The 20,977-nt window shown below is 46.9% G+C and overlaps 1 protein-coding gene across 1 annotated transcript in view; it reads left to right on the top strand.

The window, feature by feature from the left end:
* TMEM272 (transmembrane protein 272) overlaps positions 1-16,727 on the top strand; it is a 35,032-nt gene extending 18,305 nt beyond the window's left edge. The window contains exons 4-6 of the mRNA XM_021674549.2: positions 6,104-6,163; positions 10,569-10,651; positions 15,850-16,727. Coding sequence (XP_021530224.1) covers positions 6,104-6,163; positions 10,569-10,651; positions 15,850-16,212 — 506 coding nt within the window. The 3' untranslated portion in view covers positions 16,213-16,727. The remainder of the gene's footprint in view (positions 1-6,103; positions 6,164-10,568; positions 10,652-15,849) is intronic.
* Positions 16,728-20,977: the final 4,250 nt, after the last annotated feature.

Here is a 20,977-nt window from a genome sequence, read left to right as displayed (position 1 = left end):
CTTCTCATACTCACTTCACATCTGCCCAAACCTTGGTCAAATGCAAGAATGAATAGCTGAATATCTATAAAGAAGTTCATCTCTGTTCAAAGTGGATTGGTGCTAAAAAAAAAAAAAAAAAAAAAATACCCCCTCATGCAAATTGCTATTGTCTGTGACCCGTGGGGATTAGTGGGTGGCTATGGCAATGCAGAGTGCTGGTGCAGGGCTGGAGAAGAGAGGTAAGTGGAAACATGAGGCAGAGACAGAATGACTGAACACACCAGGAGAGGGCAGAAGTGGTCTGGGTGACTGGGGTTTGGGCACCGTTATGATACGGGGAGGTGGAGAGGGCAGTTTGGAAAGAGGAGTTTAGCTGGCGTTTCTCTTCCTGCACTCTCTGCCCGTTGCCTTCTGGGTATTTGATAGCTCAGTGGAACGCCAGAGGGTGGTGTTGCAGAGAAAAACTGCTGGGTCCTGGTCTCAGTTTCTGCACTAAACTATCTAAGCAAAAGATCTGGGGATATGTTAAATACTTGCTATTCATAGGAAACAGACTCTGGAGATCCTTGAGAACAGACCAAAAGCGACCCACTTCCCTACCAAGATTACCCATTTAAAAATGCATTGAATTCTCTGGCTACTCTTCTGTTTTGACTGACAGCTGGATGGCAGTGTATCTTTAACACTTGCTGCCGGGTCGCTCCCTCCAACAATCACGGGCCCAGCAACCAACCTTCAAGAGAGCAGCCCACCCTGAAATGCACCGCAGGAAGGGAGTAAGGATACGGCGCCAGCAACGCAAAAGCCGTCCTGAGGAGGGCACCCTTCCCAATGTCCTTTTCCCAACCTTCAGTAAGTCAGGAATTAGCTTATCTGTGTTCTTGGCATACAGAATGACTTGATGCCAACGTTTTGATTCTAATATCCTCCTACTATTGCTCTAATTTTGGATTATTTTCTCCTTTGGGACCCTCAAGTCGATGAGTTTTTTTCACTCATCTCTTTCAAACTGACTTTCTGGACGGAGACTCTCATGGTATCAGAAGCCAGAATGTGGTGCTCTGAGTTGTGTTGGAATTGGTGCTTAATAGACCAGAAGACAGAGCAGTATGAGCTAGTGGTGGGCACTGCTGTCAAGCGGCTGCCATGGCAACAGCAACATCACCAGGAAGCTCAGTCTCTGTTCCGGAGAGCTCCAAACACTGAGGACTGGGTAACCAGATGCCCAGGAGGCAGAGGGATCAGGCGAGAGCGGGGTTCCCCAATTCCTGACTGTGGCCTGGGTGTCCTTATTAGGACCAACTGTAAAGAAACCCTCGTACTGGTAACTACTGATGACTCCATCCCAGTAGATCCTATTACCTAGCCCAGCCCCAGCACCTCACACCACCCTGAGCAGACAGGCTCTAGGAAGCCCCTGAAGATTCTCCAGCTAGCTTACAGAAACATGGCTACTTCACGATCACCTGGGAGTTGCTTTTATTTTATTTTATTTAGTTGGGGCCTTGTACTGTTGTCCAGGCTGGAGTGCAGAGGCAGGATCACAGCTCACTGCAGCCTTGAACTCCTGGGTTCGAGCAATCCTCCCATCTCAGCCAGCCTCCGCAGTAGCTAGGACTACAGGCGCGCCATCATGCACGGCTAATTTTTGTATTATTTGTAGAGATGGGGTTTTGCCATGTTGCCCAGGCTGGTCTCAAACTTCTGGGCTCAAGAGATCCACCTGCCTCAGCCTCCCCAGATGCTGGAAATACAGGTGTGAGCAACCATGTCAGGGTGGAAGTTGCTTTTAAATGCAGATTCCCAGGCACCATTTGTACTGATCCTGGTTTGTGAGATCTAGAGCAGCCAATGAGAACCTGAGAGTCACGGCTCTGAGGTGCGGTGAGTGAGAGTGAGCCTCATTAGAGAGGTGATCCAGAGAAGCAGACTCACTGGATGAAGCCAGGGCACAGCCTGAGAACAGGGCTGGGGCGTAAGGCGGCACCCACTTGGGAGCTGAGATGTAGAACAGTCTCATCTCTGCTTAGAGACCATGAGAACCACAGTGTACACCTCACCTGTTGTTTTCTTGATTCTCCATTTGATTCTGAAGTGGGGGCTGAAATAAAGGGGAAGCCCGAGTCTCTTTCCATCAGGAAAGGAAAGTAATAATAGTAATAATAATGGCAAGCATTTATCTGTGTTTATTATGTGGCAGACCCTGCATCTAGTGCCCTACGCAGATTATGACATTTGATGATTTTGACAAGTCTGTTAGGAAAGTCTTGTAATCATGCTCGTGTGTGCAATGAGGACACTAAAACCTCAAAGGTTAAGAGTCCTGCAGTCTCTGCTGCAGGTCATGAGGAGCGGAGTGGGCTGGGACTCAGGTGTCCTGGCTGCAGGTGATGAGTCTACAGCCTCCTCCAGGTGGTCATTAAGAAGGTTCTGATCCGGGCCATCTCTCTCAGCCCTGCTGGGAGGTAGTGAAGGGGAGGTAACATCTTACCTCTCCACTCTTAGGACTTTTCAGCTGGGCCTGAGAATTAAACTCACATAAGACAAACAGAAGAGAAGCACACTAATTTAGTACAAGGTTTACATGACGCAAGAGCCTTTATAAGGAGTGGAAGCCCAAAGAAACAGCAAGACCCAAGTGCTTTTATACTGGGCTGAACAAAGAGAGGTAATTGTAGAAAAGTAAGCAAACTATGTGGGGAGGCTAAGGGAAGATAAGAGTGATTTTGACAAAATCTGTTTGTACAGAATTCTCTTGGTTCAATGTTCCATCCTTGATGATAACAATGGTGCCTTCCTTGGGTACAGCGAGGACATCCTCTACATGAGGCTTTGATTTCCCACTTTCAAGAAGGAGAAACAGAGGGTCAGCGCACCCGTCTTCCATCTGTTATTTTTTTATGTGCCTTTAGCTCAAAATAACCCTTATGCCATAGCTGCATAGTTTGGGGCGACATATTCTGCCACCCTTCAGTAGGAAGCCTGGGTGGCAGGTGCCTCCCTGGGGACTGCTCCATTTCTTTATGTCACTGACCACCTGGATTATATATGTGGCCAGGTGGCACCATCTGCCTTAAGCTCGCAGCACAGGGAAGGATTTTACGGGATGCCGATCACTTTTTATCATCCTGGTAACAAGCTCCAAGGTCAGAAATATAGAATGGGATTCATCAACCCCTGACTTTCTATCCTTTGCCAGCAAGAAATTTCTTCCTTGAACCCCACTCTGAGAATTAAAACAGATGTGGCTAGATTAACTGAAATTCTCTCTAACTCACCACACCTGCCAGCAGCACTGTGTCACCCGTGACCAGCAGGACCCCAGAGCAAAACAAAAATGCAAAGCACCTTGTTCAAAAGGCAGGAAAAAAGCACCATTCAAGGGACTAAAATAGAAAAAGCTTTTTGCTTTCTTCTGCAGCCTCTCTTTTGGCCTTTTTATTTGCTATTTAATGTCATTTTTAGGTAGGGGGAAATCAAAATTTTTAATTATTAGTATACATTTTACCATTCATCTTAACATTGTGTATGCCCATTTTAAAGGCAACTGTAAGAGCATTTAACTCATATGTTGAGTCACTGAAATGACACAACTTGTGTTTCATAGTTCTTGTACGGATTTTGTTTTTACCAGAACATTGGAAACATTGCACAAAACTAACAGCTCTTCATTTTGCTTCTTGATCCGGGCACATTCTACCCATATTCTCCACCTTCTGCTCATGGATGGGTGAAGAAGGTCTGAAAAAATAATTTAGGGGTCAGAAAAGGGCTGGTGGGGTTCCTTGGTGTTCCTGTTTCTTAGAACATCATTGCCTTCTGTCTGCATCTGAAGCAAGTTCTGGTTCAAGTGGGAGTATATCTTCTCAGGACAGTCAGCCCCCTGCTTACTCAGTTGAAGACACAACATGCTTTCCTCGTATTGGCTCTGAGTCTCCTGGAGTTAAATTTGAAAATTGGCAGTGAAGAGCAGCCGACACGAGCATTTCACAAGCCCCTCTGTTCACATGTATGCCTCACTGTCCTGTCCAACTTCACTTACAACACACAATTTCGAGAGAAATTTATTTAGAATTTCAAGATGGCAACAGAATAGGGTCAAACCAGATGCTGGGTCTACCCAAGCATGGGGTAGTTAAGTTGCATGCCTGTGAAGCTGGCTCTGGCAATAGCATTATAGCCAACTCAAGGGTGGTTTGAGGGGAGGAGTGGAAACTGGGGCAAATCACTCTGCATGCCTGTCCCCATCAACATTTCCTGGAGGTGAAGGTCAAGGTGGTCATGGAGGGCAACTTCTGGGGTCTCTTTGAGAGAGGGGCAGCACCCAGCCCTGTGCACCCTGCCTGCTGTAGGTAGCAAGATCAGAGCTGGCGTCTGGTAGTGTGCACGTGAGGTTCCCAGCTGGAGGCACTTGCAGCCTTAGATCTCTTCTCCTCTAGAGAAGACAGTTTCCCAGGTAAATTCCGGATCTTTGACAATTCAAAACTGCAAAGGACCTTGCAAATTAAGCCAGGTACAGAGGGCTCTGAATAAATATAGAAACCCCAACTCAAACTGGCTTAAGTAGCAAAGGGCATTTATTGGCTCCTATAAATGGCAAGTCCAGAAGTAGTTTAGCATCAAGGGTGGTGTCATTCCATGGGTGACGAATGTCACTGAGGACCCAGTTTATTTTTACCTCTCCTCTTGCCTCCCAGGACGTTGGCCTCATTCATAGGCTGGCTTCCCCTCATGGTGGCAAGAAGGCTGCCAGCCACCCCTAGAGTGATTCAATTCCTCACCAGTGGCTAGGGAGGGAGAAACCTTGTTTCTGGAAGTTCTGTCTGAAGAGTGAGAAAGCTTTTTCCTGACTCTCAGTAAATCTCCCAGTATAAGTCATGAGCCCATCCACTAATAACATATCCAGTGAGTGGGACTCTGCAGGTTAATTGAGGGCGAAACTTCGTGCCCTTTTCCAAGGCCAGGGTGGGGTCAGCTTTTGCCAGGGGACATAAACGGCAGAGGAGAACAGGGAGGTCGGGAGGTGGGGGTACCCGAAAATAATTGAGGTGATGACCTAGAGAGGAAGCAGTAGACACTGCAGAGGCTACCATGACGTTCACTCAGAGATCCTCTCTCTGCTGTCAGGATGACAACAGGACTCGGCAGAAAACCCAGACATGTGATGCTGTCAAGAGTTTGAAAGAGGGAACTAGGGGGTAGACCTACCCAAGAGGCATTCAATTTAATACTTTCAAAAAACCTACTGGCCAAGCAAAACCTATATCTGCAGTCTATTTAACAGATGAGGAAACCAAGAAGCAAAGCAGGAAAGTAATTGCCTAATTATCAAAGTTGCCATACACTGAGTCCTCGTGCATACATCTGCCGCCACATTTTACAGAAGAGGAAAACAGGGCTTGAAGATGATCAATGAATTTGCCCAAAGCCACATGGCCAGTGAGTGACAAGGCCAGGATTTGGACCCAAGGCTGTGTAGCCCACACTCCTCTGTTCTTTCCCAATGTCTAAAAGTTGAATTGGTGGCGTGAGCAGAAAGAAAAACCCCAAGCTAGTTCAAAGCTCTATTACACTGTGTGTCAGCAAGAAGTTTTAGGAGGCCACCTAATGTCATGGGCTATGGAATATATAACCAAATGAATGGAAAGGGAAAACGATTTTGTGAAGCAAATACTTTAAGTGATAAAGTGAGTTGTCAGTGAATTTTATCCAGGGAAGAGAAGAACCATCTGCCCTGGGTACAGGTACCCAGGAAGCACAGGGTGGATCCTGCCTGGCTCCGTGGATGCCGGCAGCTTCTGGCGTCCTGGCACGGGCACAGTGGCAGTTTATAAACTCCTTTTCTATAAGCTGTCAGACTTGGAGAGGGCCTGCAGGAAATCTGGGCCTTGGCATTGGCAGAGTGATGAGGAGAGATGTTGAGCTCTCTGAGAAACGCAAGTCTTGGCTTGCATCCACCATGTGGGAGCCCCAGGCGAGCTGCGACCTTCTCCTCCCGTCTGCTGACTTGCCACTGGAGAGAAGGTCAGGTTTCACAGGATGCTTAAGAAACTGCAGTGAAGAGGAAATGCCAGGGTCTGTGTGTTTCTAATCCAGTGCCTGCCCCTTCTTCTCCTTGCAGCCTGCTTCGTTTTTGTGCTCTGCGCTTTCCTGGCTCTGCCGCTGTCCATGGCCTTCATAGGTAAGCTGCCTGCCAAGCTACTGGACGCCACAGGTCAGCCAGGTTGGGGCATGGGCACACGGCATGTAATCTTTAAAGATTAAATATGTGTTTAAGAACTGGCCAGCCCGATGATTCCCAGACACCTATGTGCCATCTCAGAATGACTTGGGGAACATTTAAAAATACGCATTCCTGGGGCTCTCACCCTGGGAGATATCTATGCAGTGTATCTGGGTAGGGACAGACTCCTGCTTTTAGAAATCTGTCCCCAGATGCTTCTGATCCCTCTAGCCCAAGTTTGGAAGTGACTGAACTAGAGGTTTCCCATAGTCCCTTCCCAGTTCCTGTGTTCCCTTGTAGAAGCAGGTTGCGAGCAATACAAAAAGTGCAGCTGGCGTTAGGTGACGTGTGGGCACTCTATACATGATTTTCGCTGAATGAATGAATAAATATTTCCATAAATCATGCATACTAAACCTCATAACCCAGAAGTGTGATATCTTGCAGAAGTGGGGAGAGGGGCAGGATAGGGGAAGCTCCTTGAGTAGCTAAAAATCATTGTCACATGTCAGTGAAATTAATCTTATGCTTCTGAGCCTTGCTAACGGGAGCCCCTGAGCCTCGTGTACAAAACATAGCTACCCCTATTTACCTAGAAGCCTTGCATGGTGGGCACGGGGGCTCATGCCTGTAATCCCAGCATTTAGTGGGGCTGAGGCTGGCCGATCACTCGAGCCTGGGAGTTTGAGACTAGCCTGGGCAACATAGTGACACCTTGTCTCTACCAAAAAATGCAAGTCTTGACTTAAAAATTAGCTGGGTGTGGTAGCGTACACCTGTAATCCCAGCTACTAGGGAGACTGAGGTGAGATGATCGTGCCACTGTACTTCCTGCCTGGGAATCAAGAGTGAGACACTGTCTTCCCCCCAACCCTCCTCCAAAAAAGAAGCTGAGCAGGCCCAGAGTTCTAGGTCCAAGCTCACAGCATATCGAAGCATAAGTAAAAGGGCATAGGAATTATTGCAAAACAACGAAACACCCGGTACCCTAATTGCTTAATGGGTAGGAGGCTTCCTTCTAAGGTGATGAAAATGTTTTTGAACTGGATAGAAGTGGTAGTTGCACAACATTGTGAATCCACTAAATGCCACTGAATTATCCACTTTAAAATGGTTTATTTTGTTATGTAAGTTTCACCGTACCACCCCTGCCAAAAGTCACAGTACTAAAAATGGAAAGAAAAACAGTATCCTTAGATCTATAAGACATGAAAGCTGACAGCCTGACAAGAAATAAAAAAGAAGATTTTAAGGTTTGCAGAGAACTAAAACAGCCGAGTAGTCTGGGGCCATTTAGTGTAAGAGTGAACAATGCAATCACTTCAGCAGGCCCTGGTGCTGTGATGCTTATAGTGCAATTCAAAAATTAACATTTATCATGTGGCTCTGTTCTTCCAAGAAGAGTTCACAAGATGTTAGGCATACCCTGCTTAGGAAGTTTGGCGTACCCTCCAGAGGGTGTTCTGTGCAAATCTGTAAGGTAAGAGAACCCCAGCCTTTGGACCATGTGGTTAGTTATCTTTTCTTTTTTTTAGAGACAGGGTCTCCTGTCGCCCAGGCTGGAGTGCAGTGGAGTAATCTTGGCTCACCACAAACTCCGCCTTTCAGGCTCAAGCAATTCTCACGCCTCAGCCTCCCTAGTAGCTGGGATTACAGGCACCCACCACTACGCCTGGCTAATTTATATATTTTTAGTAGAGACAGGATTTCACCATGTTGGCCAGTCTGGTCTTGAACTCCTGCCCTCAAGTGATCTGCCCACCTTGGCCTCCCAAAGTGCTGGGATTACAGGCATGAGCCACTGTGCCCGGCCAGTTATCTTTCAAATGAACTTAACTGCAACAATTCATCCACCAATAAGGCTGCATAAAAGTGACAAGACCCTACAAGCCAGTTCCCGTGGATATTATATTAAAATCACCACATCCACTGCAGAAAGGGGGGTTTGAAGTGTTAATGTTTATAGAGCAATACTGGTTATAGAGTTTGTGTTTGGGTGATGGAAACATTTTGGAACTAGATAGTGGTGATAGTTGCATAAGATGATGCATGTAATTATGCCGATGAATTGTACACTTAAAAATGGTTAAAATGGCAACTTTTATTGAGATATTTTATCACAATAACAAATATTTTAAAAATCACTACATCTGGTAGTTGTTATCTGAACTGGGGAAGGAAAGGCAAAGGGAGTAATCGTGATACTGCAGGTCAGACAGGAAAGAAAATCTCGAGGTAAAGTAGGTCCTAAGCAGTACGTGAGAACACAGGGGGAAAGACGGCTTTTATTAAATTTATTAGGAGTGTTTTGAGCCATCTGTGCACTGATTGACTCTCCTGTGAACAGCAGCTGTTTTTATTCATTGGGAATGAGCAGATATCGAAGCCATTACTCAATGTTCATTTCACAGCTGGCCTTTGAATTGAAAGGCAGTCCATGTCCAACAAATTTGGCACCAAGTACTTGAAGGTGTTTGTGTGAAAAGGCTGTGTTGAGACTTGGAAAGTATTTTCATTTAATAATGAATTCGGCTAAACATCAGAGATAACTAAAAGACAAGCCTCTGCTGGTTGATGATTGGATCAATGTGTATATTTGACTAAGCTCTGTTTTGGGCCTGAATTTATGGCTCTCTGTATACCTAGAAAATTTTGTTCATGTCAGTGGAATACGGCGTAGTCATAGAAAAATGGCTTACTCCCTCTGCTTAAGTATCAGGGCACTTATGGGAAATAAAATGTCAAATCAAAGCTAAAAGTCTAAATGTCATTTAAACAGGAGGCTTTGGTTCTACAGTAAGAATTCTTTTCCTTGGGCTCTGTTGACAAATGTATTAGTCAGGGTAACTTAACTGTACTGTAGTCACAAATTAACCCTGGAATCACAGTGGCTTGACACCGTAGGGGCTTATTTCTTGCTTATGCAAATTCCATCATGGGTCAGAGGGCATGGGGACTTCCCAGGCAGTGTAATGACATAATACTCCAAGCTGCTTCAATCTTGAGAACTAGCCATCTCCACCCATGGCTTCCAGGTGGTCAAAGTAGAGGAAGCAAACAACAAATCATGTATCAGTTTGTAAATGCTTTGGCCTGGGCTGGGCACCGTGGCTCATGCCTGTAATCCCACACTTTGGGAGGCCCAGGCAGGAGGATCACTTGAGCCCAGGAGTTTGAGACCAACCTGGGCAGCATAGTGAGTCCCCCTTCTCTACAAGAAAAAAAAGAATTAGCTGTGCATAATGGCATTTTCCTGTGATCCCAGATACTCAGGAGGCTGAGGTGGGAGGATCGCTTGAGGCTGGGGGGTTGAGGCTGCAGTGAGTTACGACTGAATCACGCCACTGCACTCCAGCCTGGGCAACACAGCGAGACTCTGTCTCAAAAATAATAAATAAATAAATGCTTTGGCCCCAAAGTGTCCCATGGCCCACTGGTCAGAATTGGTCAGACTGTCTTGCTACCCAGGAAGGGAGGTGGGCAATGTAGGAGGCACATGCTGGGCAGTCAGTGTCTCCTGCAGCAAAGGTGTGTGTTAGAATCCATCTGGAGCCTGGTCGTTTGAGCCAGACTGGTCCCTGAGGGAAATGGGCACTTCTTCTTTATATTTTAAATACACACACCATATCATCAGTTAATAATACGTCTAGAGAGCAAAGACCTGAGAAAAGTAGACAGAGCATTGCTTTGGGGAGAAAAATTACCATTAAGAAAAGGTAGGCGTCTGAGCGGGCTGGCTTGTTAGTACTCTGAGTCTGGTTGCTAAGGATGTATGAGTTCACATGTGTTTCCCAGCGTGGGGTCCAGCCAGTGACATGGTCAATGGTGATCATATGGTGACTGTGACTAACACAGCAGAGGGCTCACTGCACAAGGAGGAAGAGCAGCTCCTCCTAGCCACCTGCCACCTGGCCCCTGGAAGCAGAGTAGATGAGAACCTCATTCACACAGAGTCACATTTTGGAAACGTGACTCCTAAATTGAATCTTATTTTAAGCATATCAAGGAAACTGTATATTGAATCCTGAATCCTTGAAAGCTTGAGTTCGCATACACTGGCTTTTCAGACGAGCAGAGTGCAACCCATAGCCAGTTAATACCCAGAAAAAAGGTGCAGTGACACCTGGTCCATGCCCTGTCTGCGGGAGGATTTATCACCACTCTGCTGTGAGAGCCAGTTCTGTGGCATCAATCCACTGAGCGTCCTGAGGATCAGGTGACTGGTGAGGCTGAGCAGATCCTACAAGCATATGGTTTGCATGATGAACATTTTGGCTTTTAAAGGTGTTCCACTCATTTTCAAAACCGGGCTTTGTGCTCTTGAATGTCTTTCTCTCAATCCTCCTCTGTTTGCCCTATGTAGGAATGAAGTTTTTGGAGGACTGCCCCATACAGCCGCTCATTCCTTTATATTTGCTAGTGGGTGGCATCGTCGGTACCTTAAAGGTAAAGTATCTTTATCTGTTGTTTGTAGTCCTTGTAGAAATTTAACCACGGGCATCCTAGAATGCATCTGTTACTTGCTTGCTACTCACAGGGGAGCCAGAATAACTTCCCTCTAAGCATCGTTGCTGAAGTGATGGGGCTGGCCCAGAGACACAGATTTTTCCAGATGCAGGGCGTTTACCCAGGGCCGTGCCTCTTTGCAAGAGCTTCCTTCCTGCTGTCGAGTTCAATGTACTAAGCTGTGGCTTTGGTCTGACAAGAGCTGATGCAGAGGAGTCCCTGACTGACAGTGATACCACTGAATTCAGCCAGTGAAATCATGGCCTTTCTTTGTACTGCTTTTTTGTGTGTGGGGGGGAAGCTTCTTGTTGAGGGCAGCGTTTATATTTGGTTAAAATATGCTTGATTTAGCAGTTCTCAACTGACTAACATAGGATTAATTGGCCGCAGTTATCAATCAACTGTTCAAGTATTCTTGTGTCTGGGGTGGGAGTGCTTCTCTGTGACTCTCAAGCTTATGTAATTGATCTGCTCCTGGGCTGTATTGACATTCGTTTAAACAGGAAAAGCAACTGAAGAAGAAATATCAGGGGTGTGCGTAGCCTGCAGTTGTTTTCAAGATCTCTGGCCCACAGAAATGTTACACCTACCAAGAGAAGCTTAGGTCAGCCTCCGGCTAGCTATCAACAACTCTTCCCAGCCTTCCAAACCCACCTCACCACTTCCTATATCAGAGCCAGCAAACACGAGCATTCATTTTCCCAGATAGTTTCATAAAAACAAAGCAGTAACACGAGAAAACCAGTAACACAAGTCAAGAGTGCCAAGTGTGGACTTCCATTCAGACCCACTGTCGGGTTTCTTTGCCAGCTGCCTTCTGGTGCAAGGATCCTTCGAGAGATCCTGGCCAGTGGTGCTGGTCACACTGTTGATCTAAGATATCAAGGGAATGTCTTAAAAATTGCGGTTCTCATATGCAATCAGTAGCCACAAACTCAACTCTGTCGTGGGAGACGTCTGATTTGGGGCAAACCTTTGTTATTTATTTATTTATTTAAATTATACTTTAAGTTCTGGGGTACATGTTACGAACGTGCAGGTTTGTTACATACATATACACATACCATGATGGTTTGCTGCATCCATCACCCCATCATCTGCAGTAGGTATTTCTCCTAATGCTATCCCTCCCCCTATTCCCCCACCCTCTGCTATCCCTCCGCTAGCCCCCCACCCCCCGACAGGCCCCAGTGTATGATGTTCCCCTTCCTGTGTCCATGTGTTCTCGTTGTTCAACACCCACTTATGAGTAAGAACATGTGGTATTTGGTTTTCTGTTCTTGTGTCGGTTTGGGGCAAACCTTTGGAGGCTTTTGTGTCTGAGGTTACCTTGCTGTTAAAAGCCCCCATCTCCTGACAGCAGCCTGGTGGGCAGTGTCCTAAAATGTACAAATACACACGATCATCCTATCACAACATCCCGTGGGATCTACCTGGGACTCTGTTCAGCTCTAAGGAAACCCAAAGGGGCTTGGCTCAGTGGGGCCACATTTTCTCCATGGCCCCCACAGTGTTAAGGAAAGGCTCTGACGGTTTGAGTGCCATAGAGCTGCTCAAAACAAGGGCAACGTTTCCAGCAGTAATTACCTCTGCCCTCCCGTTCTCACTCGACTACCTCATCGTCAGGCTGCCGAGTGGAGCTTTCCTTTAGAGATATTACTGTCCATGGGGTCTGTTCCTCCTAATAACAGCAAACTTTTCCTTTCTGAAAGCCAGCCCAGGACCCAAAGGTAATTTATTTTAATGAACAAACTAAGGCCCTAATAAGCAGCATTGATTTTTTTTCCCTGGCAATTTAAAACCGTTTGAAGCCAAATTAAATTTTTGTGCTCATGATGGCAAGATAATATACAGTGAGTCCATAACCATTAGAGCAGCAGCAAACAGGGTTAGAGTCCCCAGAGGCAGAAGTTTACCTGTGATGACGATGGTTTGTATTCAACCACAGAACCTACCTATGCGGTCCCAGCATCCTTAGTGAAATGCATCAGATAGCTTCACAGTATTGCATTCTATCAAGAGAAACTTGAAGAGACGTGAGCTGACATTTCCTGGAGCTTCCAAAAAGAACTGAGGGTTATGACCCATTAGAAGATTAGGAAATGAATTAAGTAGGTTGTGACTCACTTTTTAAAAAATAAAATAGAAAGTTAGAGTGCTTAGTAAGTTAAGCAATGTGTGATACTTACATATGGACATGTGTGTTTGGGAGAGTTGACCGTATAATTTATCACCCTAACTGGGACACTTTGGAGAGTACAAAGGGGGCTCTAATAATCATCGTTCTGGAACAACAGTGTAAACCATGACTTCTCTGAGCCAACAAGGACATGCAGTTGTCCTGTTACTAGGACTTGACATAAAATTTATTTGTTACTGAAGGCTGTGTTAGAGAGTTTCCAAAATATGGAATCAGTGACCATTGCCTACCCTGCACTCCCCCTCATCTTCCCACATCGCCCTTCTTAGTGGTGATTGCTACCCCTAGTGAGCACATGCTTTTTGCTGGTGCCATGCTGACAGCTCTGCCCTCGTTTGGAACTCATTCAGTCCTCACCATGCCCCTTTGAGGCAGGTACTTGCTTCAGGAAGGATTCTTTGACTATAAGGGACCAAAAAAAATCAACTCTGGCTAACTTAAGAGGTAATGGATTGGAAGAGCTCACAACTTCAAAGGGTAGTGGGAGAGAAGGGGGTCAGGTGGCTCCAGAAAGCCTGGGCAGTGGGACCCACTTGCCACAGCTCTCCTGGGGCTAGTTCCTTTCTCCTGGCATCACTGTAGCCAGGAACCAGTCCTGGGAGGGCAGCCAGATCTGTGGACACGTGGCAGGTAGCAGGGGAATTCCTCCAAGGAACGGGTCCCTGCAAGGAAGGGAAATGCATCTGAGTGATGGAAACGTGAGCTAGACTCTCAGTTCCAGCTCACAGTGAGGAAACGGCAGAGCTGGTGTTCAACCTGGGCTTGCCCAAGCACACAGTTACCATCAGCCAAGTACTGCAGTCAGTTGGCTTCTTCCCTACCCTAAACCCACCATGCTTTACCTTTGTCACACCACTGTTCTTCAGAGGAGGACCCTCACACCTCTCCTTGTGCATAGGGGTCCAAAATATGCCCCCTCTTCCAGGAAGCCCTCCCTGGATGAGTCAGCTCTACTGTGGGTGGCTCTCTGAACTCCCCTAACACCTTACTTTCCTTTTCTTATGGAGATATTCTGCCTCCCAGCCGGGCTGCAAGTCTTAGGAGAGAACCCTCTGACTTAATTTCCTCCGATTTCAACATCGGTGTACTGTGGTGTAGACAGTGGTCAGAGAGGTGTGGACCACTGCCCTTCTCATTCTCTTACTCACTGTGGATCTGAGTGAAGTGACTTAACTTCTCTGAGCCTTAGTTTCCTCATCTGGGCAACAGGGAAAATTCGCAGCCCCAGGCTAGAATGGACGTTAAAGATCACACATACCAAGCATTGAACTAACCACTTTCCTTAGGTTTTGTTATCTTTTCGTAAGTAATAACTCTCCACTGTGGAAAATCAGAGAATGCAGATAAGCACAAAGAAGAAAATCAAAATCATCTGTAAATTTCACCACCCAGAGAAAATCGCTGTTGACATTTTGGCCCCATGGCTGTAGTTTCGGTCCTGTGCAGATGTTTAGTACCTCTCACCGCAGGCTGGGAGAATTCATTGAGATAATATATGTTGAGCACTTGCCCAGCACTGGGGTCTGCTTTAGTACAACATCCATTCCCAGAGTCACTATCACCTCGCCAGGGGTAACTCCCAGATCTCCAGCAGGAGCCCTCACCTCTCTCTGTTCACCTCCAGGCTCTGACTCCGCCCCCCGTGGGCCACTATCCCCTGCATTTCCATCCAGAATTTTACATGGAACAAGTCCAAACCTGGAGTCATCACCCACCCAAAGGCGTGGCTTGGGGTTCGCTGTTCCCGTCTCTCTGTCTCTCTTGATTCTATCCTTGCTTCTCTGCACAGTTTGGAGCCCAGTTAGCTGCATCTCTTGGCTCCCACTTGCCCTTCCATTTCTCTCAAGCTCAGAATCTCTCCCCATCTCTGCCAGTCAGCCACATCCTCCATCATCCAAGGATTCTTTCTGATGCCCTACTCTACAGGGTTAGGGGTGCCATGAGCTTGGCCTTGGGAGAGGTAGGCAGCCTGGTAAGCCGGAGAGAGCAAATCACAGGCCAGGCTTTTAAAAAATCACAGATCAAGTCACTAGGCAGAGAAGATGGGGAGCTGCTAAGAGATTTTTTAGCAAAGACAACCTGTGTTCTTCCGCCACTGCATTTCCAGAGGGAAATGTGCTCCCCTGTGACAAAGGCATCTGTGGCCAGTTAGAGTCAGGTGGGTTGTGGTGTTTTGTGTAAACAGCTAGGGGCACAATTTCAAAGGAGTGTCAGGTTGGAGTCAGGGACCATCTACCAGGGGCCCAGATGGTCTTTGTCCTCAAGAGTATCACTTAAAGGACAAGGGTCTGTGCTCCTGACTTGAAAGATGTATGAGGACAAGAGGGACAGCTCTCTCAATCCACAGCCCCGCTTGGGAATTCCAGATGCCTGAGATGGGGAGTGGTCCAAGGAAAGAGAGAGCAGGCTGGGCGGGGCTGGGGTGGGGAGGAATCGGCCCACGGTACCTGGATTCGGCCAGGCTTGTTACGTGGCCTGGAAGTACCAGGGAAAAGTCTGGTTCCTCCCAAGACAGAGGGATCTATTTCAAGGTCCTCTAGCACGTGGACCAGGTGTCCTTTTTACATTATGTGTGGGTGCAAATGTGCTAGCACAATACAGGGGAGAGTCAGTCTGAACCTTGATGCAGAGATGAGTTACCCCAGCTAACATATTGTCCAAACCAACTCACACATCTAAAAGGAAAGCGCCACTGGGGATGCTGGCGATGAATTTATGCCTTCATTCTTGCCAGTGTTAATTCTCATTCTTCAAATTAAATGTCGCTGCTTGGTGGCATTTCTAACTGGTGTGTGCACTTTTCATAACACCTTCCTCTCTCTTTCTCCTCTTTCTCTTTCCCCGCCCCCAACACCCTGCCATGGCTACCTTTTATACCCCCTCCTCCCCTCTGTTTTGCTGCTCTGTCCTGCCACCCTGGCTCCCCACCACACCCCAGCTGTCTCTCCTGTTGTACGACTCCACCAGGATGAGGCGGCTGCTGTCCAAGGCCGTGGTGATCGATGACGATGATGATGACGAATACCCCTGGAGGCAGAATGCACACAGATACTACATTCACCTCCTGCTGAGCCTCTTCCTCTTCCTCTGGTTCATCCTGGGAAACTACTGGGTCTTTTCTGTATACCTGCCTGATTTTCTTCCCCCTTTCCAGCAGCCTCAGGACTACTGTGACAAAACCCTGTACCTCTTTGCAGTCGGGGTCCTGGCGCTCAGTCACACGGTGCTGGTCTTGCTCGTGCTGTGCAGCGGCTGTGTCTACCTGTGCTCCAGGTGGAGACTTGCTGCTGATGAAGACTGACAGCATGCCACGTGTGCACATGTGCACGCACACACACACAGAGGTTCAGGAGAAGGGCATAAAGATAATAAAATCTTTCCTGCAGGCATTTAAAAAGCCACCCAAATACACTGAATAATGAGAGCAGACTAAAGAAACCATTGCCTGCCTGGATGTGAGGAAAACACTTTTGCTCTTTTCAGATTGGGAATTTCGTCCTCACAAGAGTTTTCAAAGGGATAATTGTCTTTGAGGAAATGAAGTGTGGGAGCCAAAGAATGGGAGACCTTTTCAAATCGTAGTGCAGTTTCAATGACTGGTACGCAAGCGATGTTGGTGTTGCTACTGCTGCTGTCATTCAGTCATGGCCACCTTGACTTTCAAACAAGATAGATCTTAACTTCACTCGCTATGATGGCTTTTGTTTTTAAAAGGAGAAAGATATTCTTTTAGTGACTCTAGCTGCCTTTCGAGAAAGTGAAGGAGCAGTCTCTTCCAGCCCCATATCAGATGGTTTTGATGTGATGGGTGGAACATTCCAAGGTCAGCTAAAAAAAATCTGCCAAGGTCAAGGCAGTAGCTTCCACCTAGGGGGCGGGGCTGGCCTGCTAGCCTGGCATTGCAGAGTGCAGCGCCGTGTGCACCAAGTGCCACTGCTGCAGGTTCTTCGCTTGGCCTTGAGTCTGTCTCTGCCCCTGGCTATCCGTGTACCTCTCTGTGGTCTGCAGCCGCCTAGGTGGCGTAAACCAGTTTTGAATGTTTCTGGCCAGGTTGCATGAGTTGGGGTGCCATCAGTGAAGCTGTTTTTGGTTTCTGAGCTTAAATATCAAATAATGGCTCCTCAACCTAATAACCCGTTAGGCTTTGGAAGCCTTTTATAAGTCGAGATGTCTGGAAGTCCGGGATGACACCGAACAGTGACCACTAACCTTCCCTCTGGCTACCGCTGTTGAGAAGTCCCTGGGAGCTGTGGTCCAGGTCCATCGTCAGTGCTTGCTGGGGAGCCTCTTTCAGATTGAAGTCCACATGCTTTAGAATTTCATATGAAGATGCTGTCATGAGTGTTTCCAGGGCAGTGCCCAGGCACATGTGGCACCAGCTTAACTGTGCTTCTCTCAGCCACGTGCATAGCCTTTCTGTATATTTACACACTGCTGAGCTTTGTTTATTTTGAAATTTTTTAATTTTTTTGGTGCTTTATCATCAAACCAATCCCTGAGTGGCCATGAATGGAGGCATCTCCCTTCATCAGAAGTGTCAGCTCACACCGAGAGGCTCATTCTTCTCCATAGCTTTAAGGGAAAGGCCCTGTGAGTTTAGAAGTGCTCCCCAGCATCTGTCACCTGCAGTCACCCTTGATCCCCCTTTCCTCCCAGGTGAGAAGGAAGTGCTTCGTGTGCCATCTGCTGGACAAAGGAGGAACAGTCCTTTTTTTTGGCTCCAGTCCCTCTGGGCAGTTTCTGTTTTCATTTTCACTTGAGCCGTGGCAGAAGACCAGCCGGTGTGCAGCTTGCAGATCCTACCTCACCTACGATACCCAGTTCCATCCTCACTGTGTCCCGCATTGCCTTCTCCGTGTTGGAGACCGGGGAGAGTCTGTGGGCTACGGTGCTGGGGTGGACAGGGGTTCCGTGGGCTCCCCTCCCACTCTCCTTTCCCCAGTCCATGAGTCATCAGCCACTCCTAGTCACTTAGACAATGCTTGGACATCTGTGAGCAGCAAAGACCTGGGCCCAGGGACCCCTGCATGACTCCCACATGAGAGCCTCTGAGGCTTCTGTTGCAAGGGCCATGGAAAAGGCGGAAGGAGCTGTGAACAACTGTGGGCATGAAGATTTCTGTTAGCAGATGGCAGGGACTGGTTAGTGCTTTGGGTGTATCAGTAGCTCGGTCTCAAACCTTGGAATTTCCAGTTTCTGGTAGGCATGAGTATCCCCAGAGTGTTGCAGAAATCTTTCCCAGAGGGAGTGGTGGTTGAAGTGTGCTCATTCTCATATGTAACCCCCCCAGCCCACCCCCAGTTGTAATGGAGAATATTGGTCATAGGTCCTAAATAATTGCTAAAATCTGGATCATATTTTTAGCTTTGCATTTCCTTGTCACCAAAGCAGTAAGGAAGAGGTGATGATCTCTTGCTCTAGTCACATGTCTTCCCTGGTTCGAGGTTACAGCGAGCCATGATTGTGCCACTGCACTCTATTCTGGGTGACAAAATGAGAACCTATTTCTAAAAAACAAAATACAGGTTAGATGTGAAAGAAAATGTTCATGTGCATTCATTCATAGAGGGGACACTGAGTGGTTCAGTGGGTGACATCTTCAGCACGGCAGGCTTGGAATGATGATTGATTAAGGCCTCCCTCAGGGGATGGTGAGATGGTTATGATAAGGCACATTTCAAGGAAAAGGTTCTGGGGCCAAGGCAAATGGTCATAACTGTGGTTCTTTGAAGTCTGGCTTACTCTAGACTTCAGATGTTGGGATGACATCAGACTGTCTAGGAAGGGCTGAGCCATGTGCCCTTTAAGTGATCACCTCTTAGTGTGATTTCACTCAGCTGGAGGTGAGTGTAAGAAGTTCCTGGTTATAGTCCTTGGCATGGCCTGAAGTTGGCATTCCACACTCACGTGGAGTGTGCTGTGTATACCTGCAGAATAAATATGCCCAAGACTGGCCCAAGAGATGGGCAGCCTTCCTCAACAGAAACTTGGCAAGGCAATGAGAAGTGGACACAGGAACACTGAACTTTCTGGATGCTATGAAACCTCAAGGGAACAAATTGAGTGGCAGAGAGGGATAATCAGTTCTTCCCATCTGAGAAAAGACTGCAGCAAAAATAAACTATATGTTGAGGTCATTTTATTTGCTACATTGGGCATCATTCTAAAAACCATTCTTTGCCTGAATGTATATAAATGACAGTTGACAGCAGTAAAAGTAGGGCCATTTCACTGGAGTCAGCCACACCAGTGGCTCTCAAACCTCGGCAAACCCTCAGAACTCCCCAAGGATGTGTTTCCAATGCAGCATCACAGCCCCCAGAGACTCTGACCCGAGGGGCCCGGCTGGTTCTGATTCAGTGGCCAGAGAACCACATGTGCACACTCAGGCCACACATACAGCCTGGGCTGGCTTATGTCAGGCCCATCTTGGTCATCACCATGAGAGTAAGATAATGTCTATTCCAGTACTTTGTGTTATTTCCTTCTCTTTTAGTATGAGAAGCGGCCAAGTGGTCAATAGCTTTCATTTTTGTGTGACCAAATTTTGTGCTTCATTTCCTTCTGGGCATTTTTCATTGTTGATTAAATAAACTTTGTTCAATTTGTTCCCCAGTGTCTTCCTTGAATGCCCTGGGGGAAGAGAATCCTCCAGTCCTTGGGATGCTTCATTTGTTCTTTCTTCCAATGGGATTCCCAAAGGTACAGACTGGGTCCACAGAGGCTGACAGCCTGTTCTAGGCAAATTTTGCTCCATAAAACTCATAATCCTCAGGTGAGTAGATGAGTCTGTAGTGGAGATTTTAGAAAAATGATCTAACAGAAAATTCTGCTTAGTGATCCTAGTGATTTTATAAGTATAGAACTAATAAGACAACTAATCTGTCTTTTCTAGAGATAGAATTTCAGCCATTCACTTTTCAGGTTAGCCTAGCATCACAACAGCTAAGTTATCTTGGATATCCCAGGAGGCAGCATTTCGCCATTGCAAGCAGAAGTGAAATAAGAGAGGAGTGGTTTTTTATTTTTAAGATGGGGCCTTGCTCTGTCACTCAGGCTGGAGTACAGTGGCACAATCAAAGCTCACTACAGCCTTGACCTCCTGGACTGGGGCAATTTTCCTACCTCAGCCTCTTGAGTAGCTGGGACTATAGGAACGCCACCAGCCCAGCCAGGTTTCTTTGTTCTTTTCTTATTTTTTTAGATAAGGGGTCTCACTATGTTGCCCAGGCTGGTCTCAAACTCCTAGCCCTCCCACCTCAGCCTCCCAAAATACTGAGATTACAGGCATTAGCCACCTCACCCAGCCCTGTTGTTTTCTCTAAGACACTTCCTTCCTTTGTTACACCAGTTGGCTTTTAAAACTTACTGCATTGTTCAGAGAAGTAAGCTCTGCTTCATAGACAAAGGAAAAGCAACTGGGGCTTGCTGCTGGTAGTAAGAGTTTGTACATACAGCATCTTCCCAAGAGCCTGGTGACTCAAAATGTCCCTCTGTTCTGATGACTTCCTACTTCCCTATTGGTGAGGGAAGAGCAGTAATGTGAAACTGTTATTTTGACAAATGAACAACTGAGAGGGCAGTTTGAGGAAATGTTTGCCATTCCTCCTGTCATGTACCTAAGTGGGCCCCTGGCTGAACAGGACTTGTGGGGAAGTTCATTGCAGGGCCTTTGAATCAGGCACGTGGGGCACCTGAGGGAGACTCACCTGGACGCGACAACGCATCGAACTCCTGAGAGGGGAGAGGTTGATTAGGGTGCATGCCATCCTCTGTGTTCCCCAGGAGTGTGAGAGTCAACAAAATCCCATCATCACCAATGAAACCATTAAAAAAAATCAACAAAGCCACATACTTAAGGACCAAACTATCCTTCCAATGTTACGTGGTTGTGTGAATACCTACAACTGAGTTATATTTGGCAACAGATACAAGACAGAGGCAACACCTGAGCATTGCAGAAATTATAAAATATATTTTAAGATACAAAGAAAAATTAATAATGTACCACAATGAGGTACCTACCATCTCACACCCCTCAGGATGGATGCTATTAAATAAAAAAA

Source organism: Aotus nancymaae, unplaced genomic scaffold (genome assembly GCF_030222135.1).
Source record: "Aotus nancymaae isolate 86718 unplaced genomic scaffold, 86718_ANA_hifiasm-v0.15.2.pri h1tg000009l, whole genome shotgun sequence".
Classification (NCBI taxonomy): domain Eukaryota; kingdom Metazoa; phylum Chordata; class Mammalia; order Primates; family Aotidae; genus Aotus; species Aotus nancymaae.
This window is presented reverse-complemented; position numbering and strand designations above follow the sequence as displayed.